Source organism: Trichechus manatus, unplaced genomic scaffold (assembly GCF_000243295.1).
Source record: "Trichechus manatus latirostris isolate Lorelei unplaced genomic scaffold, TriManLat1.0 scaffold00154, whole genome shotgun sequence".
Lineage (NCBI taxonomy): Eukaryota > Metazoa > Chordata > Mammalia > Sirenia > Trichechidae > Trichechus > Trichechus manatus.
In genome coordinates this window covers 2,820,504-2,847,538 of record NW_004444090.1, presented here as the reverse complement: position 1 = coordinate 2,847,538, position 27,035 = coordinate 2,820,504, and the positions used below count along the sequence as shown (strand labels likewise).

Here is a 27,035-nt window from a genome sequence, read left to right as displayed (position 1 = left end):
TCAACTACACTAATCTCCAGTGAGGTGAGCATGGGCTTCCTACGAAGTGCAATGTTGTGATCCATGACATTTAGCAGAGGAGGAAGGGCCCTCTCCAGAAGAGAACCACCAGGCTGAGACTGGGCAGAAAATAGTTTGAAATGAGTCACACAACGTAAGACAGCACAAAAGATGATTCACCAAGTCTGAAGGAAAATAAATAGGAGTGAATGGCTAGTGTACCCAGGAAAACTTGGTGCCGACGGGCAGAGTTTATTGGTCTGCATCCTCACAGAGTGCCCTCCCTGAGCTGATGGGATGAGGTGATGGTGCCAGAAATGTGGTAATGAATGGGTGGGAAGCAGCTCCTTTTGGGGGTGGTAGCACTGCAGTAGCAGCTGCTTGTTTTCCGTTAAGGATCTTTGTGGCAGAGGGATACATCTGCACTGAACGCTAAGAAGTGTGTGATGTGAAATGATTTATCGAGAAGGCTGCGCAGTTGGCATCAAATAAGGCATTTGGAATCATTTTAGATGTACTTACCTAGAGGCAGCATTCCCTCCCCAGTGCTAAATTTAAACCATTCCTGTCACTTCAAACTCTCTAATGAAATCTGTTTCTCATCGGAAGTCTCTGTCTTGGAAATAGCATGTGACCCCCTTGCAAAATGGGAATTTGAATCATGTGACTCACCAGTTCTTCCACCTCCCTCTCCCAACACACACGCACGCATGCACACACACACACATCCTTCTCTTTTAAGGAAAAAAAAATCAGAACAGAAGAAGGAATGCATGGAAGTGATAAAGATGTGTTTCCCAGGACGGAGAAGGGGAGGAAGAGGGTGGCTAGTGCCTGCCAATAGTTCACAAGCAGTGGGGCTGACTGACTCATACAAAAGCCCCAGAGGGATCCAGTTTCCTCGGTTGCCATTTAGGAGAAGAGACAGAAAATGCGCTATTATAAATATTCCCACAGAATCACAGCTTTGCTGGATCCAAGGGAACCACAGGCTTACCCTGCTGTTTTCCATGCCGGAGTGCAAATGGGTTGATGTGCCATACAGAGCTGAAAGCCTAACAGAAAAACATTCAACACACACACACACACACACACACACAAGATCAATGATCAAGATCCGATGAGAAAGTTTACACAGTCTGATTGAGTCTATCCTAGTCTATGGTTAAATACTATGCTTTAAAACCTTCCAGTATTTCTTGATGCAACTTAGAAGCAAAATCAGTATCTTTGATATTAATATCTTTATCTCAACTATTGATTCCATAATATTTCAAGAAATTGAAAACTAAGGTTAAGCAGAACCCAGGAGAGTTCCAGTTTGAAGTCCAAACATAAATGGTTTTTGCTATGGGTAAATAAGGGCCTCACTGACATCACTGATGATCATAGTCATGAGAACACCATATCTTTGACTTTTCCCATGCGTCTTGGTATTGGATGGTAATGATGCTACCACTTACCATAGTCCTTCACCTCGCCCGGAATTAGTTAGTCAAAGAACCGGATGCTATTCCAAGAGTGCCAGGAAAGACGCCTAAGGATTTTGCCCAATTTGTTACAGTGCTCATAAATCTGTGTAAGTGCAAAATAAGGGTTGGCCAGCTTTGTTTTGCCTCAGTAACCTTCCCCCTTCCCACAACATGGCTAAGAACCTGCATCTGACTGTGGGCAGGTTTCTATGGCCCTCTCTTCGGGTGAGCAGACAGGCAGGACTCTTCTCAGTGAAGGTTCAGTGAGAATTGGAAAAATAATTGATTGTTCTATGCCCTAGACAGCAGACCCTCCTACGAGAGTCCAAACCATCTGGGTTATTTAATCTCTTAAATTTCCAGTGTTTTCTATTAAGGCCTTTTGCCTAAACTAATGTGGCCACCATGCATTGTGAGATGACAGTACTCAAAGAGTCAATGTCGCTGAAGGCTTCCACTGGACATTCCAACAAAGGTGGCATAAAGCCACTTGGGAAGAAGCTGGTTCTTTGTAGGAAGTCCCGAAGTCCTTCATCATACATTTCCTCGAGAGTCAGAATATCCCCTTCTTAAGCCACATCAGAGTTTCTGATCTTGATTAACTCGAGGAAAACCACCTGCAGTCCTCACCAACAAAACTAAGAACTTTAGCCTTCCATGTTTTTCATGCATACTAGGTGTTGCTGAAACACCTAATCCTCTCATGTAAAAACACATTTCTTAGTGTAGGATTCTTTCTGAAAAGTCAAGTAGTTATTGACAACCTAGTGTACATCAGTACATACTGGTGAATGCACTTTACTGTTTATCACTTACCATATTATTTTGCAATGAAACACCTAAGAGCTAACCACCAGATCAATTGCAAGGTCACCTACAGAATGTAACCACATCCATACTGATGAAGAAACCATTGCTGTATTATCAAGAAAGCCAGAATGTTCTACTCTGGCTCTATCCTACAAATGTACTGCTGATTATAAATAGCTTCTTGATGGGTTTAGTGCAAACTAATAACTACCTCAATGAAGGTGTGTAATGAAAGCCAGTCCACTCCCTGACTGGTTTCTAAAAGCTTAGTTCAATACTCAGAACAAAGTTTGATTGATTCCTTGTTGATTTTTGGAATGCAAATAGAATGCTTTTTTTTTTTTTTTTTTTTATTAAAACATACAGTGATTAACAGAGCCTGGCAATACATACTCAGTCACTCAAACATTTTTTGAAGATATCTCAAGCTGCTTTGTAGGTAAAAATCATGAAACCAAAACCTCAGACTAGGCACAACCCTTAATCATATCCCTTTTCTAATAAAAGGTATTTTCAGTTGTCTGTCCTGGAGGTACAGTGGTTAAGAGCTCAGCTGCTAACCAAAAGGCCAGCAGTGTGAAGCCACCGCTCCTTGGAAACCCTATGGGGCAGTTCTACTCTGTCCTATAGGGTCGCTATGAGTCAGAATCAACTCGATGGCAAGGCGTTTGGTTTGGTTTTTGGTTTCTATTGACAAAGGAAACAGTATTGGTTCTTCTGATAGCAGTTTATAATACTTACCGCCCCTTGAGGGCTTCCAGTGCTTCTGGTCAAGACTGGGCTCTGCTTTCTATGGAGGAATCAGGGTAACCTTATAGCCACTGACAGTGTGTGAGAGGGACATATGGGCTGTTCCTTATGGCCTGGGCCCTGACTTCAAGTCCTGTTTTACAGAATAGCCTATTTTAGAATAGAAAATGGAAGGCAATTCCCACTTACGTTAGAAAACTCAAAGAGCTTTGTCTTTTTTTTAAAAAGAAAAAAACAAAAAAGTCTTTTTACACTGAGATAAGGAACAGGTGTTAACAAGATTCTTATTGGAAGATCACAATACTAGGCAGAGGAGGCATGGTAAGCCCACAAGCATATGACAGTACAATTGAACAACTGAGGTTAAATGCCTTTGTCCTAATTACTTTGCAGTCCATGTGCCACAAACCTGGGATCCTGCTGAAGCATCATGCAACACACTTATCCAATATGTGAAACTAAATTCAGGATTATCTTTCCGTTAAACTAGTGTATAAAACTTCTGCGGAAAGAAATCTTGGCCTTTATAGCCACTACTGTCCTTTTGTATAATACAGCCATTGTGGCATTTGGTACTACTTATGATTATGTTCTAATGGAAATCCCTGTATAAAATGAATGCTAAATTTAAAACTGTAGTAATAAGGGCATTTGGGCAAGTCCACTTATCGCTAAAACTGCTGTTCACAGTTGCTTCAGGTATTGTTATCCCAAGTGTCTTATTCAACTAAGTATGTGCATTTACATAGTATTCTGAACTAATCCAAGATTTCGAATCATTGTTTATTCAGTAGCCAATAAAAATACACCTCTTGTCTGTTTGGAATAATTGACTACCAAATTGTTTTTTGAAATGTGCTCTGTGAAAAGCCAGGCATTCTAAATACGTCTAGGAATCAAACTAGGTACTAGAAAAGCATTTGGGTTGTTCTGCATACATTTACATGATATACCAATAGATACATTTTTGTGAGCAGTGCTTTCCAGAAACTAGAGTAACACAACTTAATTTTTCTGTTTGTGAGGTGGAAGTTACTTTATGCATTGTCTCCAAGTATGGATAGTAAACAACCTGAGAATTACAGGACAGCACAAGGGTCGTCGTGGAAAGCAGAACAACATTGTCTTAAACAACCATTTAGTGGCGTTGACAGTTGACAGAACAAGAACACTCCCATTCTCCTCCTGGTCCTGTTTATGAATTCTCTCATTCCTTTCCACCCTTTAGAATAAATTAATGAGGATACGTGTGGTGTTTGGACACATTTCTTTCTGTAGACATGCTTCAAACTGACATTTGTCCAATGCAAAGAGTGTAGGAACAGTACCTGACATTTCTAACATTTAAACAAGAACAATGTTTGAGTCACACCTGTGTGTGAGCAAAAGGAGCTTGGAGATGGGGCAACTGTATGCTGCAGAAGTAGTTCTATGCAAAAACGTTCTTCTCAAGGAAGGGGGTATGTGATGGTTAAGGCTGTGTGTCAACTTGGCTGGGCCATGATTCTCAGTGGTTTTGCAGTTATGATGTAGTCTGGCAGTTATGTAATGATGTAATCACTTCCATAATAAGATATACGTTTAGCAGCCAATCAGTTGAAAGGGAGTTTCCTTGGGGGTGTGGCCTGCATCCAATGTATATAGACTTCCTGGCAAAGCTCACTGGCTTTCGCTCACTCTGGATCCTGTATCTGGCTTGTCATCCTCTGACCTCCAGTTCTTGGGACTTAGCCAGCAGCCTGCCATCTTACCTGCTATTCTTGGGTTTGTCAGCCCCTATAGCTACGTGAGTCAGGAGAAGACTCCAGACTGATGTCTGACCCAGACTTGGGACTTTCCAGCCTCTACAACTGTGTAGGCCATTTCGATGTTATATATATCTATTTCCTCTCTCTCTTTCTCTCTATCAGTCTAGCTAGCTACCTGTCTATCTATATACACTTCACTGGTTTTGCTTCTTAAGAGAATGCAGCCTAAGACATTTGGTACTCAGAATGGTTCTAGAGAAACAAAATTGTAAGGATGAGTTTTCTAAATTGGTTCTTGAGTCTGATTAATCTTAAAAATGTTGATGACTCTACTTCTAGTAGTAAAGAGGGCACTGCTAATCCATGGCATGAGGTGGCAATAGAAATACACAAAATATCACCACCAATAGATCTAATATTGGTGAAAGGTGAGACTCTGGGTGATCATGTTTGATATTTTTCTACAACTGTGTCAGAATGAAAAGTATAAGGAAGGTAGTTAGTTGGTCCTACTTTCACTAAGCAAAGTTATGAAAGAAAGATATGAACTCACAGCTTCAAAGCCCAAGCATCACATAAACGACCTCAAAGTTGTTCCATGAAAGGAAGTCTTATTTCTTATAGTAACAGAGCTGATATTGCTGAAAACCAAACCCAGAGTCTCACTGTAAGAGTGGATGAACTACAATGCCAATTGAATTCTCAACCTCAAATGGCATTTGAAGTTAAAATAAGGGCATTGATTGGGAAGAAAAGGGATCCTAAAATGAGATGGGGATATATGGGCAGATAATCAGGAAGCTGGGACACTGAGCCCCTAAATTTTATTGAATTGCTCCTGCCAACAAAACCATTAGCCTCTCTATCCCCATCTGATGAGATTAACCCAGCTGTGTCTGAAGAGCCTTTATCTGAGATATTGCCTGCGGTAGCATCTGAGTCATCACCTGGGGAGGCTTCTGAGTCATTCCCTGGGGCATTGCCTGATGCAGATGCCTTACAAAACATTGCTGAATGTTCTCAAAACACATCCTGACCACCCATTTTTGCTTACTAGACTTAAGTCCCAGTGAGCCCCAAAAGGTGAAGTATAAATTCTAGTGCCTTCCACATCAGTGAAGTTTGTAGGGGTCCAGTGGTGTTGGGCGTGTTGAGATATCCTTCTAAAGTGAAGGACAAGTTATTGCATCTGGCCCCTCCCACAACTAAAAAGGAGGCACAATGTCTGGTGGGCCTCTTCAGATTTTGGAGGCAACATATCCCTTGTTTGGGTGTGTTACTCCAGCCTATTTATCAAGCGACTCAAAAAGCTGCTAGTTTTGAGTGAGGCCCAGAACAAAAGAAGGCTCTGCAACAGGTTCAGGCTGCCGTGCAAGCAGCACTGCAACTTAGGCCATATGATCTGGCTGATACAATGGTGCTTGAAGTGTCAGTGGCAGACAGAGATGATGTTTGGAGTCTTTGGCAGGCCCTTACTTGTGAAACACAGTGCAGACCTTCAGGATTTTGGAGCAAAGCCCTGTCATCCTCTTCTTTTGACAAACAGCTTTTGGCTTGTTACTGGGCCTTAGTAGGGGCTGAGTGTTTAACCATGGGCCACCAAGTCACCATGCGGTCTGAGCTGTCCACCATTAACTGGGTGTTGTCTGACCCACAGATCCATGAAGTAGGATGTGCACAACAGCACTCTATCATTAAATGGAAGTGGTATATACAAGATCGGGCCTGAGCAGGACCTGAAGGTAGAAGTAAGTTTCATGAGAGAGTGGCCCAAATGTCCATGGTCTCCACTCCTTTCACATTACTTGACCTCTCCAGTCTGCACCTATGGCCTCCTGGGGATTTCCTTATGATCAGTTGACTGAGGAAGAGAAAACTTGTACCTGCTTTACAGATGGCTCTGCACGGTATGCAGGCACCACTCCAAAGTGGACAGCAGCAGCACTACAGCCGCTTTCTGGAGCCTCCCTGAAGGGCAGTGGTGAAGGGAAATCCTCTCAATGGGCAGAACTTTGAGCAGTGCACCTGGTTGTTCACTTTGCTTGGATGGAGAAATGGCCAGATGTGTGATTGAGTATTGATTCATGGACTGTGGTCAATGGTTTGGCTTGATGGTCACGGACTTGGAAGGAACATGATTGGAAAATTGGAGACAAGAAGGTATGGGAAAGAGGTATGTAGACAGACCTCTCTGAATGGGTCAAAGAAGTGAAGATATCTGTGTCTCATGTGAACGCTCACCACAGGGTGATCTTGGCAGAGGAGGATCTTAACAATCAAGTGGATAGGATGACTTGTTCTGTGGAAACCAGTCATCCTTTTCCCCAGCCACTCTCGTCATTGCCCAATGGGTTCATGAACAAAGTGGTCATGGTGGTAGGGATGGAGGTTATGCATGGGCTCAGCAACGTGGACTTCCACTCATCAAGGCTGACTTGGCTACAGCCACTGCTGAGTGCCCAATCTGCCAGCAGCAGAGACCAACACTGAGTCCCCAATATGGCACCATTCCTGGAGGTTATCCACCAGCAACCTGGTGGCAAGTTAATTACCTTGAACCACTTCCATCATGGAAAGGGCAGTGTTTCATTCTTACTGGAATAGACACTTACTCTGGATATGGATTTGCCTTCCCTGCATGCAATGCTTCTGCCCAAACTACTATCTGTGGACTTACAGAATGCCTTTCTGTCATCATGGTTTCCCATTCAGCATCTCCTTGGATCAAGGGACTCACCTCACAGCAAATGAAGTGTGGCAATGGGCCCATGCTCACGGAATTCACAGGTCTTGACAATATCTCCATCATCCTGAAGCAGCTGGCTTGATAGAATGATGGAATGGACTTCTAAAGACACAATTACAGTGCCAGCTAGGTGGCAATATCTTACAGGGTTGGAGCAGTGTTCTCCAGGAGGCTGTATATACTCTAACCAGCCTCCAATATATGGTGCTGTTTCTCCCATAGCCAGGATTCACGGGTTCAAGAACCAAGGGGTGGAATTGGGAGTGGCACCACTCACTATCACCCCTAGTGACCCACTTGTAAAATTTTTGCTTCCTATCCCCATGACCCTATGCTCTGTGAGTCCAGAGGTCTTAGTTCCAAAGGGAAGAATGCTCCCATCTGGAGACACAACAATGATTTCCATTGAACTGGAAGTTAATGCCACCCAGTCTCTTTGGGCTCCTCATGCCACTGGATCAACAGGCAAAGAAGAGAGTTACTGTATTGGCTGGTATGACTGATCCTGATTACCAAGAAGAAATTGAATCGATATTCCATAATGGAGGTAAAGAAGAGTATGTCTGGAATACAGGTGATTCCTTAGGACATCTCTGAGTACTACCATGTCCTGTGATTTAAGTCAATGGAAAATTACAGTAACTCAATTCCAACACGACTATAATGGCCCAGACCCTTCAGGAATGAAGGTTTGGGTCACTTCACCAGGCAAAGAACCATGACCAGCTGAGGTGCTTGCTGAGGGTAAAGGGAATACGGAATGGGTGGTGGAAGAAAACTCCTTGCCATCGAGTCAATTCCCTATAGGACAGAGTAGAATCGCTGCAATAGGGTTTTCAAGGAGCAGCTGGTGGATTCAAACTGCTGACCTTTTGATTATTGCCATAGCTCTTAACAATTGTGCCTCCAGGTGGAAGAAGGTAGTTTGAAATATCAGCTACAACCACGTGACCAGTTGCAGAAACAAGGACTATAACTGTCATGAGTATTTCTTCCTTGTATGTGTGCATCAAATATTTTTGTTTTCTTCACTTATAAAATTTAAGATGTAAACAGGGCTAGTGCTTTTTTGGTTGTACACGTGTTAGTTTTATCATGTTAGGCACAAGTATAACTTTATACCTGTCTTTATTTAGAGATTATGTATGGTTTAAGATTTGTACAAGTGCCAAATTGAGAAATGGTGGTGATGGTAAGGTTGTGTGTCAACTTGGCTGGCCCATGATTCAGTGGTTTCGCACTTATGATGTAGTTTGGCTGTTATGTAATGATGTAATTACCTCCATGATGAGGTCTGCTATTAGCAGCCAATCAGTTGAAAGGGAGTTCCCCTGGGGTTGTGGCCTGCATCCAATATACATGGACTTTCTGGCAAAGCTCACTGGCTTTTGTTTGCTCTGGATCCTGCATCCAGCTTGTCATTTCCTGACCTCCAGTTCTTGGGACTTGAGCCAGCAGCTGGTGTTGCTTCTCTAGAGAACTCAGTCTAAGACAGGGTGGAAAGGGGGAACTTTGAATAGGACAATCAGCATTTATTCACATGACCATTCACAATTACTAGGACAACTAAATCAGCATATTGGTCTTTTCCCAGTATCTTGGGGTAAAGGAAGGGAAGGAAAGAAAAAATAATTCACCTTTGTACTATCTTGGAAAGCAAACAAGAAAGCTTCTTAATCAAGAAAAGTTTTAAGCCCAAATACTTAAATGTATTGGTATAGTCTTACTGGGGGATTATATTGAGATTAATATTTAAAAAACTCTTAAATTGTTCAAAGAATAAGGACAGTGTCCATAGGGCACATTACCATTCAGAAATCCCTTAAAGAAATGGAATGACTCCAATTACCATATGTGGTTTGATTGTAAGTATAATCTTAACATTTCTTAGTAAATCAGTATCTTAGTTCCATAAAAAGAAGTCTAGTAAATTGCAGTCATTTCTTAATTGAAAATGTGTAAGAGATGGAATGGTAAAGAAAAGGAGGTAAAACTTAGGATTCCTTGGGGAAAAGGAAGGTTCCTATTTCCTCTATGTGCTTTGACCCTTGCTTGATTTCTACTCTCTGCATTCACCACCAGCCCTTCACAATGAAATATACTCTGAACTCAGGTCTGTCCCATTCCAGAGACGTTTATGAATCTGTGCATTTTACCTGCCTCTGAACTCCACACTGTAGGATTTGGTAGTAAGTCATGCTGACCAACACAGGATCCACCACCTGAGTCATGCCTTCTGAGATTAGTCGTTGCCAAAACTCAAGCCTACCTAATCCCTGGATTTCCCATTGCTTTCTCCAATTTGGCATGTTTTCAAGATTGGGTCTCTGCCTAGATGTCCCTTTAATTTTTGCCAGTTGCTCTGTCTAGTAGACCTTTAGCCTTCAAAGACAGGAGCCATGATTAAGATACAGAACTCTTCCATCACCACAACTCTTTCATGCTCTTTGTATTTGTGCCCCTTTCTTCCCAACCTTCCTCCCCCAGCCAGTCCCTGTCCCCTGGCAACCACTAGTTTGTGCTCTGTCTCTATACTTTTAATATTTCAAGAATGTTATATAAATGGAATCATATGGTATATAACCTTGTGAGACTGACTTTTTTTCACTAAGCTTAAGACCCTTGGGGTCTATCCAGGTTGTTTTATGTCTCAATAGTTCATTCTTCCTTATTTTGAGTAGTATTCCATTGTATGGATGTACCAGGGTTCAACTATTCACTTATAATCTAGCAGATTTGGGTTGAAGGACATTAGGTTATTTCCAGTATTTTCTTCAAATTGATATTTGAATTGACAATTACAATTAAGGTTATATGAACATTTGTATACAGGTTTTGTATCAGTTTTCATTTATCTGGGATAAATGCCAAGAGTGTGATTGTTGAATTATATGGAAAGGGCATCTTTAGTTTTGTAATAAACTGCCAAACTATTTTCCAGAGTGGCTGTACCATTTTACAGTCCCACCAACAATGTATGGGAGACTAAGTTTCTCCACAGCCTCACCAGCATTTGATATTATCTGTATTTTTTATTTTAGCTGTTCTAATAGGTGTGTAGTGATATCTCATTGTGGTTTTAATGTGCATTTCCTTAATGTTAATGATGTTGAACATCTATTCATGTGCTTATTTGCCATACATGTCTCCTCCATAGTGAAATATCTGTTCATGTCCTTTGGTCATTTTACAATTGAATTCTTCATGTTTTTAATGTTGAATCTGAGGGTTCTTCTATATTCTAGACATAGACTTTGTCAGATATGTGGTTTGCAACTATTTTTTCCCAGTCTATAGTTTATCTTTCACTCTTTTAATAGTAACTTTCACAGCATAGGTTTTAAATCTTGATGAGAACCAATTTATTGATTTTTTTTGTTAGGTATCATGCTTTTGATATCATGTCTAAGAACTCCTCACCTATAGGACAAAGTAAGAATATATATTTGTATGCACTTGAATATGCATAAAGGAACTGAAGGGACATCCAATGTAAACAGAGTGTGGGGAACATGTGGTGGGTACAGGAAAACCTATACATACGGGGCCAAGGGTGGAAGTTTGACTTCTCATCTTTTTATATTATTCAATTTTTGAACTACATGAATATATTAATTTTTTAAAAAAGAGCATGGACCTTAGAGTCAGATCATAGCTGTAATACACACTCCACATACTGCTGGAGCTTGAGAAAGTTATTTATTTAACTGCCCTGAACTTCAGTTTTCCCACCTGTAAAAATAGATATCTCCGCAATGTTTTTATGAAGATCAAATAAGATAATGTATCGGAAAATACTCAGGTTAATAGTGAATCAACTATGGGATCAAACTATGAGTTGTATACCAACCCACCTTTGAAATCCACCCTCTGCAGAGTGGCCACTCAAACACTTGGCAATGATGGTGATGACAATGAAGAGGATGATGACTTCAGATACAGTTATGGGCATACATCCAACATGAAATCAGGCATCTTTTTCTAAAATTTTTCCTTTCCTAATATGACTGTGAAATGAGTCAAATACACTATTCTATTCTATACTAACAGCATCAAAGTAATGAGCAAACCTAGGCTGGCCACTGCTATGTTATTCTTAGAAGGAAAATTCACCTTTTCATTCCAGCTTACTGTAATTTTCATTTTGCTGGGCTAGAAATAAAAGGAATATTAGGGTTATAAAACATGAATGTTTTTTCTGCTGATAAGTATAATGAGTAATTTGTTTTAAAAATATTTTAAAAATCCGAATGACCTAATTAAAGTGGCATATCCCACCAGCAGCTAGCTCCGCGGGACAAAAGACCTGGCGATCAGCTCCCGTAAAGATTACAGCCTAGAAGACCATGAGGCAGTTCTGCTCTGTCCTATAGAGTCTCTGTGAGTTAGAATCTACCCAACAGCACACAACAACATGATGTAACAAATGGGACTTTAGAGACACAAAGCTATTTAACTCATTTTCTCTAAAAATTAAAATGTGTTTTATTTCCTCCAATTCCACAAGAAATGCAGGCTTGAGAGTTACAATAACTAGTACTTTGACATTTTTAATAAAACTATTTGTAATTTCTACCTACAGAGTATTTTAAAGGCAGTCTAAATTAAGGCATTCAATAGTGTCAGGCATAAGTTATGAACTGAACTGAATTAATATGCTCTAATTTGCTATTTTATTACTTAAAAGGGGAGGATGAACATTATTACTCTTTTTTTGTCCTGAACTATTTAAAGAACACAAAATATACTTTTATAGTATTCTAGAACATATAGTTTCCCAGAACTCTATGACTGGGTCATTAGAGTTAGCCACCCACTGGACTAGAACAAATTTAGCTTAATATGAAGCTGATGATTTAGTTAAAAAAAATTTTTTATTTGGCCTTCTGGCTTTTAAGCTTATTTGGGTCACAATAAAAAGAAAACAAAGAAAAAGTAATTGATAAATTCACTTCGTGTAATTCTGTAATTGATAGATGTACTTTGTGTAATTTATCCACCTAGCAACTTCAGGTACTTTCATATAGAATACAAAAAACTTTTGTTATCTTTCCAATTCTTAAGCTCACAATTGTGATACAATTCACAACCTAAAAATTATAAACTAACATGCCATCTGTTACTATTAATTTGAAAGATGTTGCCTCATTTGGACACTTTCATTACATTAAAGCATGAAAATCTGGACTTTTGAACCCTCAGTAACCCATAAAGAACAATGTATTTAAAATGCAAGCCTCAAAACAATTATTTCAAAGAATCTGAGGCCCAAATAGAGCACAAAATTAAGTTAAATTTTAGGTGCTTAACTTTAATAGAACTCAATATAAGCACTCATAAATTTTAACTGATTTTGCTTCCTTGTTTGGATTTATTTTGTTTACTGAGAGTCCATATAAGAGAACTCTGCAATTAACATGTTTATTAGAAACAGGTTTATACAGCATATATTGGTCATTTATTAGAATTTACAATTTCCTCGTCTGTCCATATCGTTAGTCCATAGTAGGATTCAAAGTTTATCTTTATTTTAATAAATCTAAAGCCACTCACAGATATGCAACAAGACTTAGTATCTGCAAATAATTTAAATGCTAATGTTATATTCCACCACAAAATGTGCCTTAAAATATCTGGTATTTACAAGGCAGAATGAAGATAGATGTTTATAGTTGAACATTTTTTGAAGCTAGGGCTTATTTTTATGAAGAAAACTTGGTTTAATAATTAGAGTTTCATATATCAGAGTTCAAGGTATTTGCTTTACACAATCTCAAATTTTAAAAGATTGAAAACATCAGCTAGTCAATATTTATACTGAGCAAGAATTATGTCTGGTTTTCTTTTCTTTAAAGCTGTCTGTTTACTTACTGGAGTCCTGGTGGTGCAGTGGTTAAGAGCTCAGCTGCTAACCAAAATGTCGGCAGTCTGAATCCACCAGTTGCTTCTTGGAAGCTCTATGGGGCAGTTCTACTCTGGCCTATAGGGTCGCTATGAGTCGGAATCAATCGACTCAACAGCAACGGGTTTGGTTTTTTATTTACTTACTACATTTTTGAGTTTACAGTTAATTTACAAATTTTAAATTATAAGGATAGTAATACATTTGCAGAGTTTAAAAAAGTCAAACACCACTTAAAAATGTTTATGGAAAAGTAATTTTATCCTGACACCTGCTCAGAGGCAATTTCGGCTCTTTAACAATTTCTTCTTTCCCTCTGCTGTTCTTAGCTAGCACTAGATGATTTGCTTAGGCAGTTTTTTTGTTTCGTTGCTTTTCTCTCTGGATAAAAGACTTAGCCAACCTCTGACAGCTCTGTAAAGCTTCTCTTGTTAACATTTCTCCACCCCATTAAACCTGTCAGATTATCCCATTTTCCCCACTGAGTCACCTTCCTGGAGCCACCATCCTCCTACATCTACCTGCATCTGTTGCTCTTTGAACCTGATATACTTTTCCCTCACCGTTCTGGGAATTCCCCTTGCCTCTTCCGTGTTGGATTCCGTTTCCTGGATACCATGTATTCCTTCTGGTTTACTTCTTCATTTAGGGAAGCACATTCCCGGTAGCTCTTGAGAAAGGGTATATGGGAGGTATATCATTTGAGACCTTGCCTGTCTGAAAATATCTATTTTACTATTACACTTAATGGGAAGCTCAGCAGAGTGTAACATTACAGACTGGAAATTATTTTTCCTCAAAATTATGATGGCACTTTCCAATACTGTTGTTAAAAAGTCTGATCTAATTATGAAGCTTTTTTTTTAACGTGCCTTTCCTCATCTCCTCCTTTAGAAGTTTAAAAAAAAAAAATCATCCCTGGTGTTCTGAAAGTTCCTGATATTAGGTTTTAGTGTGGGTCTTTTTTCATTCGTTGTGCTGGTACTAAGTAAACCCTTCAAGCTGGAGACTTATATCCTTCAGATCTAGAAATTTCCTTTATTTCTTTGATAATTTCTTCTCCGTCATTTTCTGTTCTCTCCTTCTGAAGCACAGGATGCCATACCTCTTGGATTAATCATCTAAATTTCTTGTTTTAATCATATTACCATCTTGTCTCTTTTCTTCTATTGTTAGATGACTTCAAATTTATTTTTTAATTTTTTACTGAATTTTAAAAATTTCAGTTATTATATTTGTATTCCCCAAGAATTCAGTCTGGTTTCTAATCTTTTTTTTTTTTTAATAGCATTCTTTTCTCATTTTATAGACGTAATGTCTTCTCGTATCTATTTAAAATTATTAATTATAGATTCTTTCAAGTTTTCTTCTGCTCTTTATATTATCTCTGTGTCAAGTAGGTTTCTTTTATCCTTTTTTTTTGAGTGGGTTTCTTTTCACATTGAAGATTTTCCTTAAATATCTGGTGATCCTTGGATGTCCATTCATATTTATGAGTTAGGCTCCAAGAAGCTGAAAGTTTTGGACAGGGAGAGAGGACCAGGGAGCAATCCTCAACTGGTGGACTTCATGTTGAGTGGCTAGGTAACCAATTCCATTACTACTAGGGACCCGCAAATGTCAATAACTTTCTCTGGGGTGTTCAGATTCTCCATAAGAGGCTATTCCAATCTTGTATCAGAGGTGGCCAGCTTTCTGAAGCTGAGTCGGGTAAAGTCAGGTTTCTGAAGTTGAAACTAAATTAGTCCTAGAGTTTAAAATTTATCTAAAACTGTCTATGTGTCTATTAAACTAAAGCCTCTGAAAGTCAGTTTCTTCAGAGAATAAATCTCTTATCTCCTAAATCCTAGTATTTGTCAACAAATTTGACTTTACCTGATTGACAGTCTTCCTGATTTTGCAAATTTTAAACCTGTGACATCACCCACCTCCACCACCCTTCCCCACCCAACTATCACCTTTCCAGGCTGAAGAGTTCTATGATTGTTTTGGTCAATCTTAAAAACCTCTCTGTCCCACTGATCACCGAAATTTTCCACTTCTGGGTTTTCTTCAATTCTATTAGGCCTTTCTTGAAGTCCTGGCATTAGAGAAGAATGAATTATTGCAATCAGAATAATAATACTGTCAGATGAGAAAAAAATTTTTTTTTCTTGGGCTTTTTGGTGACAATGTATTAGATGGCTACCTTCATGGAATCATTTATGAATAATTATAGTTCATAGCAGTACTTTTCTTTCATTTTATTAGCAAAAGAACCCTTTTTTCCAAATAAAATACTACATAAAACTAATCATAAGATGCTCTGGTTACAGTTTGGAAAAGTCTAAAGTCCCACAGCCCTTGTCCCTCCTCCTTCACACCTCATTCTACAAAGGTCCCTGGACATGTTTCCCAGGTAGCATGGAGTATAACATGAAAATTAGCACTTTCTAGTATCCTTAGATATTAAAGAAAAATGGAAGAATTGAAGCTTTTAAAGAAATAAATTAAATACTTCATAAAGGCTCTTTACTGGAACATCTATTAAAAATATGTACAATTCCTATCTTCCTAATTTACTCAAATGCACATAATATAAAACTTTTTGCTGGTGCTTATTTGGAAAACTGCCTTTTTTAAGCAGTCTAAATGGAAAAAGCATCAACTTAAACATATTCTAACTATTAGTATAGGACAAATTAGTAATTCCTCCTAAGATAGATGTCAATACAGTGCAAGATAACAAACACACATTAAAAATGACATGGATCGAGATTACTTTTTATTGCACATTTGCTTACATGTTTGCTTCTTTTGAGTAGAGCTAAACCTGAAATATTGAGTTACTTTTAGCTATATTTCCATCAACTGAATTACAGCAATGAATTGCCTGTCTATTCCCCTAGGCTTATCTTCCAGAATCTGAAACATTAACTTTCCCAATTTATTTAGATGCTGGAGCGCAGATTTATCATTAGTTTTTTTTTTTTTAAAAGTTAACCACTCAAAAACAAGCCAAACAGCACACTGTAAAGAAAACAAGCAATTTTTATGTCTATTCGTATAACCCAAAATTAGAGAATTTCTGGTTATGTAATAGTGTGTAAGTAACTATAAACCAGTCTTCTTCCAAACAATTCATTTCATGTATATATAATTAAGCATTTATTATAGAAAATTTTAACACTTTGAGAAACTGGATCTCTCACAATTAGGCTTTTAAAAGGCTCCCCCCCACATCAAAAAAAGAAAGAAAAACAAAAAAACGACTCCAAATCTTATAAAGAAACAAGTTGTCTTACCCTAAGCTGTTTAGAATAGTATTCATATTTACTTTCCATTCTACTCCATAGCTTAATGCAAAATGGAGAATGTGCTGTCCAAACTCCAATAATATGGCATTTGAGCAATTCAGGCTTTAAATAGACCTAGAACACTCACAGCCTAATAAAAAAGACACAAGAATGGAGACATAATAGCTATTATAGCAAACACAAAATTCTGGCCATTAATGGATCAGGAGTAAAGATTGATGCCCCTACTTTAAGCTCATCAATGTCATGAAAAAAGAAGAGTGACAACAGGTATCTGGCAAACATCTTCTAAATTATTTATACCAAATTAACAAATGGAAAAGTTATTTTTAATGCATCACTCAAATTTTACACTTCAATCATTCATATTTTCCTTTGCAAGATTATTCAGAAGAGACAATTCTATTTAAACTTAGTAAGTTTCTCCTTCCGTACATTTTTACATGAAAAGTTACTAAAATCACAACTCTGAAGAATTTATTTTTAATCATACAATCATTATATGCTTAAACTACAGTAAAGAAATTAGAACTTTTCTTATTCTATCTATAATGACCTGTTACCAAATGTGTAAGAACTCTTTTCCATAGCTTTTTTTTTTTAATATGTTAACAATCATGATTATGAAAAATGCATCTCAACTCCACAGTGGACTAGCAGCCATGCTTATTCCACATAGGTACTGCCAGTGGTCCCTGAGGTGTCCTTTCAACAATGACAAATTCATCAGGGTTGCTAAGTGCCTCATAGAAGACCAATAAATCTTGTATAGCATGCTCCTCAATCTGAAAAGGAGGGGAGAAAAAAGACTTACATTAATTCTTTTAATTATAAACTATAGTAGGATTATATTAGCTTTCCAGTTCCCTTTTGAGGAACTAACACTTTCCATGGATACAATACAGTGGATTTCAATCATGTATACTGCTATCCTCTAGTAAAGGAGAAGGCTTAAGGCCTGAGCTAGAATAATTAGATACTCACCCTCCCAGGAATTTGAATCTTGAGCAGAAGGAAAAAGAAACTGAAAATGATTGCTGGAATCCATTCATTCCAATAGCTTCACCCTGTCAGATACTTTCTGGTACTGTACAAATCCTCTAACTCTGGCTTGCCAAATCTCCAGGGCAACTTTGTGTCTTATCTCTTTCCAAGTCTGGCTCTCTGGTGTTCCAGCTCAGTCTGTGGAATCTTGTTATCCCTCAAATAAATTCCCTTTTTCTTAACTTAGCTAGAGAGTTGGTGTCTGTTGCTCACAACCTAGGAACTCTTAATGATGCAGAAACCAGTGTAGAGGAAGACATTACCAAATTCTCTATCAGTCACTTTAGAAAACTAAAACAAAGCATCACACAAGCTGCAAATACTAGTTTTATCACAATTTATTGTTTCTAAATTAGTTATGCTGAATCCCTCCAATTAGTACTTAAACTGCTAGAAGCCTCAGTTTAGTTTTACATGACATTTACATTTTAATTCGATAGACATATGTACCTGTGTAAAGCAAACAATTTTCTTAAGACCTAAGGATAAAACATAGGCTAGTTCTTCCCTAAGTTAAACCCTTACAGGTAGGTTCTTTACCTGAATCAGAGCCAAGGGTTTTTCTCGACTTCTGATAAGAGCTGCTTCTTGTTGTAGCTCTTCTTCTACAATAGATGCGAAAGTGACTGGGGCTACCGAAGGACCAGTCAACGAAGAAGACAGCCAAGGACTGAAAGAATAATAACAAGTTTTCATTCATCTTTCCAAATTTTTACACACAAAATCTCCTTGAAATGTTAAATTTTTTTCCTAGTGACATACAATGTAAAGGGACCTGGAAGCTTCTGCAGAGATTACAGGATGATGAGGTAGGAAATAGCAAAAAGGAAAACTAGTATTTTATTTGGATCAGTGCTGTAGCAAAAACTTTGGAAAATGCCAAAGAGTAGGTATGGAGAAGACATAATACAACTAAACAGAAAGGTAAGTATGGAGCAGAGAGTATTCAGATAATACATTCTATTTAATACCATACTATTTTCAATTTCTTAAAATTCTCTTTCACTGCTAAGTAGTGCTTAGTGTTGGAGGACCCAAAGCTAATTAATTAACCTTACTTGGCACTGTCTTGAAGTGGTAAATCTGAAATATGGTTGCCTTCGCCTGGAGTACCTTGGGTAGGGTATCTGCAAAACAAATGCCAAAACTGAAGATTAAAAGCTTTTGGTACTATTAGTAAAACCATTTATTAACAGAGATACTGAGGAGGAATTACAAGCCAGATTCATCAGACAAATCAACAAAAAGTGCAGTCAAATTTATGTGTAAAATTTTAACAAAATAATCTATAGATATTTATAAAATCGTGTGTATACAGCATCATTGAGGAAAGTCTTGCACTAAATGGTCTATGTTTTCCAATAATATTAATATGGCCATTTACAGTTACCAAACATACATTAGGAGATATAAAACTCTGTGAAGAATATCTGTTTCACATAAATATTATGAATAAAATGACAATTTAATACTACATTTCAAAATACGCAGAAACCAGATAATCAGCAGCCAAAATGTGTGCGCAACTAATATAGTAAATACTTTGATAAACTAGGGATTATAGATAGGACAGAAATACACGCATGGTCTCTACCTTCTAAGAAATCACAAGCTAGATGAGGAAACAACATATAAAACTTATAAAAAAGCAGAAATGAATTTAAAACACTATCTAACAGATTGAATGCTAATGACTATAAGGACTATAAAAATCAAAAAGTATTCTAGTCATTTGAGGGCCTCGTGGAGAAGAAAGAACTTGAGAATTACAGAGGGGTGTAGGATGAGGGGAGTAGAAAGCATTTCAGTACTAGAGAGATTTGCCTAACTGTGGGATTTTACAGGAAAAAAATTCCCTAGAGATTATCTAGATTAATCAGTGTCCTGAGAACACTGAGGCCTAGACAGGGTTAACAACAAAAAGTTAAACAGACAGTGAGTGAACAGGGCCTAAAACACCGACTTTCTGATTCATTTATGCACAAACATTTATTAGGCATGTATTACGTATCAGCACTATGGTAGCTGCTGAAAATTAGGCTGATTAAAACCCAGTTCCCAATCTACCTCAACTGGCATAACATAGCTTATAAAGAAAATGTTCTACATCCTACTTTGGTGAGTAGCATCTGGGGTCTTAAAAGCTTGTAAGCAGCCATCTAAGATACTCCACTGGTCCCACCCCATCTGGAGCAAGGGAGAATGAAGAAAATCAAAGACACAAGGAAAGTTTAGTCCAAAGGACTAATGGACCACAACTACCACAGCCTCCACCAGAATGAGTCCAGGCCAACTAGATGGTGCCCGGCTACCACCCCTGACTGCTCTGACCTGGATCACAACAGAGAGTCCTGGACAGAGCTGGAGAAAAATGTAGAACAAAATTCTAACTCACAAAAAAAGACCAGACTTACTGGTCTGATAGAGACTGGAGAGAAACCCCAAGAGTATGGCCCCCAGACATCCTTTTAACTTAGTACTGAAGTCATCCTTCAGTCAAAGATTAGACAAGCCTATAAAACAAACAATAACATAGTTCAACCACATATACAAGACTATAACGGGCACAGCAGCCCAGGAGCAAGGACGAGAAGGCAAGCAGGCACAGGAAGCCTGGGCGAACGGCAATGGGAACCCAAGGTCGAGACGGGGAGAGTGTTGACATGGAGCTGGCAACCTGTATCACAAAACAATATGTGCATTAATTGTCTAATGAGAAACTAATTTGCTCTGTAAACTTACACCTAAAATGCAATAAAAAAATAAATAAAACCCAGTCCCAGCTCCTCAAAAAACTCTGGCAGAGGAGATTAAAAAATATACTCAAACAGTGATAAAATAATGTGAGAGTACAGTAACTGATACCTATGGTAATACGAACAAAGTACTAAGTACTATGGATTCATAGAAGAAATTAACTTAATCTGGAGGAGGGTATGCACTTACGGCTTCACTGAAGAAATAACATTAAAGCTGAGGAGAATGGCACTGAGATAAATTTTTGGCTTTATAAATAACATGGAACTGTAAATGATTTTGGTAGCTTAAGTAAGATCAGTGAAGTTTTTTCTCCTTTTTATTTTTCCTTCAGTAAGTGTACATGATGGATGAAAGATCTAAAGGAAAGGTAGGCTGTTCAATAAGCAAGAATGACTGGATTGAGGATAAGTAAAGGATTAAAAGGGAAATTAGAAAAAAACAGAAGGGCCAGAGCATACCTAAACTGCACTGAAAGCTAAAATATTTAGACCTGATGTGGACAAACTAATTTACTGAGAGCCTAAGTACTTTTATACACATTACCTCATTTAACCCTTGCAATACTCTGTGAAGAAAGCATGTAATTTTTTTTTCCAATATGCATATTAAAAAGCTAAGACTCAAAGAATTTTATTAATTTGCCTGATGTACAAATTTAATGACCGACAGAACTCAAATCCAGGCATTTTTTTTTTCACTCAGATTACAGTGTGCTCTCTATCATAACACAGCTGCTTTTATTTCTACTATTCCTCTTTGCCTGGAATACATTCCACTTCACATGTCTTCTCATTCTTTAAGGACTAGCTCAAATATCACCTTCTCACTTCTTCTAAGCACTTCAATCACATCTCAATTATAGTTTCCCACACTGTGTTGTTATTGTTTACATGTCTGTCTTAACTGCTAGACTTGTCTCTCAAGGTACAGGGCTGTGTCTCCTTCATTTTTGTATCTCCAATGTCTAAGGGAATACCTAGAACACAGTTAAAAAAAAAAAAAAAACAACCATTGCTGTCAAGTCAATTCTAACTTGTAGCAACCCTGTAGGACAGAGTAGAACTGCACCATAGGGTTTCCAAGGAGTGGCTGGTGGATTCAAACTGCCAACCTTTTGGTTAGCAGCCAAGCTCTTAACCACTGTGCCACCAGGACTTCTGGAACATGGTAACTTATGAATAAATACTCAGAAAATAAATGATTGAAACAGAAAGACAAAGGTTTTTTTTTAGCATGGAATAAAATAAAAGCAGAAGTTTTTTTTTTTTTTTTTTTTTTAAAGTTTCTTATTCCTTTAAATTTCTGGAAACTTTTTCTTCCAGGTGTAGGTATTGGCATACAAAATGAAGTGGAAATAGGTCCAGTTACAGGGTTCTTAGTTTTAATAAAAGCCTATGACTTGAAATCTGATGGATTTTTGTCTGACCTATAACATCCAAACAAAAGAAGTCCCCAAGATGAAGTAGAAGACTTCAGACCAGGAGAAAAATGAAGTCAGGGAGATGAACTATAAAGCTGCTGGGATAAAGTTGTTATAGATTATGAGTCTAGACTAGGATGATTATAAAATGGAAAAATTTCTACATTCTGTTGGAACAGATAACTATCTTAGACTGAGACTACATGCAAATCCCCTAGTTCCTTGGAAGGCCCTGAAGTCAGTGCAAGACTAGATTGCCTTCTAGGGCATTAAAACATAGCATGGAACAAACACATATAATGATTTAACTGGTGGTCCAAAATCATTCTGGTGTTCTGGGGATCAGCTAAAATGTTCTGACACTTTCAAGGAAACGTAATTACATTATAAATCAATTATATTTAATTGCTAAGGAAGCAGCAGCAGCTACAAGCTCCAGATGTGTCTGAAAAGACTATATCATTGGTTAACAATAGTGAATATTAGGACTAATGTGCCATATACAGGTCTTATTAAATCAAAGTTAAGCAACCAGAACTTAAGTGTAGCAACTTGTCTATGTAATGTTTTATAACTGCAAAGTACTTTCATTTACATTGTCTAAGTCTCATAATAAACCTGTGTGAAACGTTATTCTCATTTCATATTAAATGAGAACCTCTGAAACTGAGGTTCAGAAAATACTACAGTTAATGTTAGTCTGGAACTCAAATCTTTTTCTTAAGGCTATAATCTCAGGATTCTTTCCACTAACAATTTTTCAATGGGTAGTTTCATTAATTATAAATTAACCCAATTTGAAATCTGTTAAAACTTCATCTTAAAATGACGCACAGTTGATAAGATTAAAATAGAGCTAAGATTAAACAAATGGCAAAAATTGTTTAAGTTTTCAGATAATAAAAATAGTATTATTAAGCTTTAGGTATTGGCAACAAAAAAATACTGTAGACATTCCCAACAAAAAATCTATATCAAATCTAGCCTTCTGAAAATAAAGCATAAAATCGTTAGCTAAAATGTTCTTTGAAAGGTTTTTGTTCAAACTGAAGAACATTAATATTGTCAAATTTTTACTTAAAGAGAACAACTAAATTACTTTTACCACACAGCTGGCTTTTTTAATTTTTAAGATTTTTGTACTAACTTAATTACGAAGATTTTTATATAAGATTAGAACTGATATAATCATATAATGATTTTGTCTCACAAGTAGTTTTCTTTACTAATTAGAAACAAGATCACATTTTCTGTCCAGAAATTACATAAGAGGGTATGAAGTGAAAGGAAAATGAAAGAAAACACGTGAAAGTGAAGAAGAACACATAATTAACAATAAACAAGTAAAAACTGCACAAACCTCACTCTTCTACACTTTAGCATTCACAAATGACATTGCCATCCTTGGATTTCTCTAGCACTGGGGGAAAAAATCACATTTTCTACAAAGAATGAAATTACCATACAAGATAATAGTATTAAAGAGGTCACAAAGAATAGATAATTAAATGCCAGGTAGAAACATTCTTGTTTACAAGAATGCAGAATCTGTAGAATTTTTTGAGATGAGCACCCCCACCCCTGCCACCCCAACCCCCCAAAGGACAAAAAGCATTCCTGTCTTCTGGCTTTAACTCCCATGATTTCCTCTGCTTACGCTTATACTAACTCTTCTCTCTTTTCCTTTTTTGCTTTGTTTTTAGTCCTATGTTCAAAAACATATGACAATGAAATAGATCAATATTTAAGTAATCTATTTTTTCTAATATTAGTCATATGGTCAAATATAATAATCAAACATTTGGGATTGGATAAGAAAAGTGTTTAAGAACTAACACAACCCAAGCCCTTCCTCCTCAATGAAGTCTTTCCTGACAGCTCTGGCTGGTGGTCATTTTTCCTTCTCTGACCCACTCACCTGGCACTTAATCATATATTCTTTGTGACCTCTTTAATACTGTTATCTTGTACTGTAATTTCATTCTTTTAACTTCCATGTATGCATATTATGGCTTACCACCTGTATTTCAAACACATTTAAGGTTGGGGCTGTGTATTACACTTTTACATAGACCCAAAGAGGCCAACAGAATGCTGAACATACATAATATGCCCCATAATTTGGTGAATTAATTTTTTTTTTACTTTATTTGTTATGTTTTATTGTTTCCATTTAAAAAAGCTCATTTATGATTACATATTTTCTATGAGAAAATAAAAAACTGAAAATCAAATTGTGTGTTTGCTTTCTTATAATCACTATCAGTGATAGCACATAGCTATTTAAAATATTAACTCCCACTACCAAACATCCAAGCTATATATGTATGATTCTATCATATACTCTTTTCATTCAAACTTCCAAAGCAGTATAACACTACATACAACTTTGCACAGTTAAGAACCCTGATGTTATAGCACACTCTAGTGATCAACCAAGAAACCACAGACCCGTCACAATTTGAGCTACATAACAAAGATCTATTCAAAGAAAATAAGAAAATTTCTATGTATATTGTCAATATTTAAAACTTAAAACACTACAAAAGTACACTTGATTTTCATACCTTAAAATTTATATATCTAAGACATTCACTATAACTCACTGTATTAGAAACAAATGTTACCTGAGACAGCTACAATTTTAATTCATTTATTTATTCAGTCATTCATCAACTACTCATTGAGCACCTATACGTGCTAGGAACCATTCTAAGCATCAGTGATACAATGATGAGCAAAGAAAGAGATCTTCCTTGATCTCCCAGAACATACAGTTGAGAATACAGAGATATTAAAATATTTTTAACAGGCAAATATGTGAAAAGTGTAATAAAGGAACAGTACTATGAAAACATGTAACAAAAAACTGACCCAGTAAGGGAAGTCAGAGCTCTCCAAAGAATATGACTGAATAGAGATTGAAAGACAAGTTAGAGTCAGCTAGCCAAACAGTACAGAGGTAGGAAGAGGCAAAGTCCATCTGAGAAATTAAAAGAAGACCAAGACAGCTAGAATAGAGATTATGTAGTAAGATAAAGCTGAAGAGGTTGGCAGGAGCCAGATTATTTAGGCCTTGAAGACCATATTAAGAATTCTAGCTTTATCCTAAGAGGCATTAAGAGTTGCATTTTATAAAGAACATACTGACTAAATATATTGGAGGAAAGGATGAAAGTCTATAGTAAGACCCATCAGGAGGCTGCTCAGGTGGCCTAGGTCAAAGATCACAGTAGTCTGGACAAGGGCAATGACAGTGGAGATAAAGTTTAGCATATGGATTTGAGAAATATTTAAGAGATAAAACTAGCGCATCTTCATAACAGACTAGATACTGATGAGAAAAAAAGTCAAAGATGACTCTTACAGGCAGACTTGCAAATACCACTTACTGAGGAAGAAAAATCAGAAAGAATGAACTATTTCCTGTCTATATATATTTTTTATTTTGTTTTTATAAGAAGTGTATGAGGAAAATATTGTTTGGTTTGGGACATGGAGTTTGAGATGTTTTTCAACATCCAAATAGGATAGGGATGTCAAGAAGAGAGTTGAGTAATAAAATCTGAAGCTCAGATGAGAGGGATGTGCAGGGAATATAAATTCTGAGTTCTTTAGTGCATAGCTGATAACTGAATACATACTCATAAAACAGATAGCATAGAAAGAATATGTAGTGAAATGAGAAGATAACCCATAATCAAAATTCAACATTTAACGGTCAGGAAGAGGAAATAAGCTTACAAAGAAAAGGAATGAGCAGGAAGATTAAAAAGTAATCTAGCACACTTTTGTCTCAGAAGTTAAGAAAGGACAGCTTTAATAAAGTAGGAATGGTCAATAACGACAAATGTTGCTAATAAGTAAAGAATGATGAGTCACATAAAAAAAAGTCCATGGTTGTGGCAATATGGAGGTCACTGCTGAAATTAGCCTGAACTGTTTCGATTTTGTAGTGGGCCTGGAAGCCAGATGCGATCAAGAAGTGAGTGGGAGGTTACAGCTCTTTTGAGAAATCTGGCTGTGCATGGGCTTAGGGTAGTTAATGATAAGGCAACTGCTGTAACACAGTGGGGGCTGAGTGAGGGACTCTCCCACTTAGACCACCTGAAAGAGACCTGAGCATATTCAAAACCAGATAGGACCAAACATTTCAAGAAGCAGTGATACTAATTCTCTACAAGCTCTTCCAAAAAATAGAAGCAGAGGGAAAATGTTTTAATTCATTCTATGAGACCAGTTATTACCCTAATAACAAAACCAGACAAAGACATTACTAGGAAAGAAATTTACAGAGCAATATCTCTAGTGAGCATAGGTGCAAAAATCTTCAACGAAATATTCACAAATGGAATCCAATGATGTATAAGAAAGAATTTATACACCACGGCCCAGTTACAGCAGCTTTATTCATAAATGCCCAAAATTGGAAGCAACCAAGATGTCCTTCAATGGTGAATCGATAAAATATAGAACATCCATACAATGGTGTATTATTCAGGGATAAAAAGAAATGAGCTATTAAGCTTCAAAAAGACATGAAGGAACCTTAAATGTGTATTACTAAGTGAAAGAAATCAGTCCGAAGAAACTACATATTGTATGACTCCAACTACGTGACATTGCGTAAGAGGTAAAACTATACAGTAGAAAGATCAGTGGTTGCCAGAGGCCCAGGGGGAAGGAAGAGAGATGAACAGGTAAAGCACAGGACATTTTAAGAGCAGTGAAACTATTCTCCATGATACTGTTAGTGGTGGATATTTGACATGCATTTGTCAAAAACCACAGAAATGTACAAGATGTGAACCCTAAAGTAAAAACTACGGATTTTAGTTTGTAATAATGTATCAATATTGGTTCATCAATTGTAACAAATGTACAACGTTAATACTGGCACACCTCGGAGATATTATGGGTTCAGTTCAGACCACCTCAATAAAGTGAATATCGCAAAAGCAAACCATGAATTTTTTGGTTTCCCAGTGCATATAAAAGTTATGTTTACACTATACTGCAGTATATTAAGTGTGCATTATGCCTAAAAAAATGTACATACCTTAATTAAAAAACATTTTATGCTAAAA

General features: G+C 37.2%; 1 protein-coding gene across 3 annotated transcripts in view; it reads right to left on the bottom strand.

Moving 5' to 3' along the window:
- Positions 1 to 14,698: 14,698 nt before the first annotated feature.
- Positions 14,699 to 27,035, bottom strand: part of IBTK (inhibitor of Bruton tyrosine kinase) — a 106,989-nt gene continuing 94,652 nt past the window's right edge. For all 3 annotated transcript variants that reach the window (XM_004386056.2, XM_023740395.1, XM_023740393.1), the window contains 3 exons: positions 18,827 to 18,895; positions 18,309 to 18,438; positions 14,699 to 17,509 (listed from right to left, as the gene is read on the bottom strand). In XM_004386056.2, the coding sequence (XP_004386113.1) occupies positions 17,378 to 17,509; positions 18,309 to 18,438; positions 18,827 to 18,895 (331 nt within the window). In that variant the 3' untranslated portion in view covers positions 14,699 to 17,377. The remainder of the gene's footprint in view (positions 17,510 to 18,308; positions 18,439 to 18,826; positions 18,896 to 27,035) is intronic.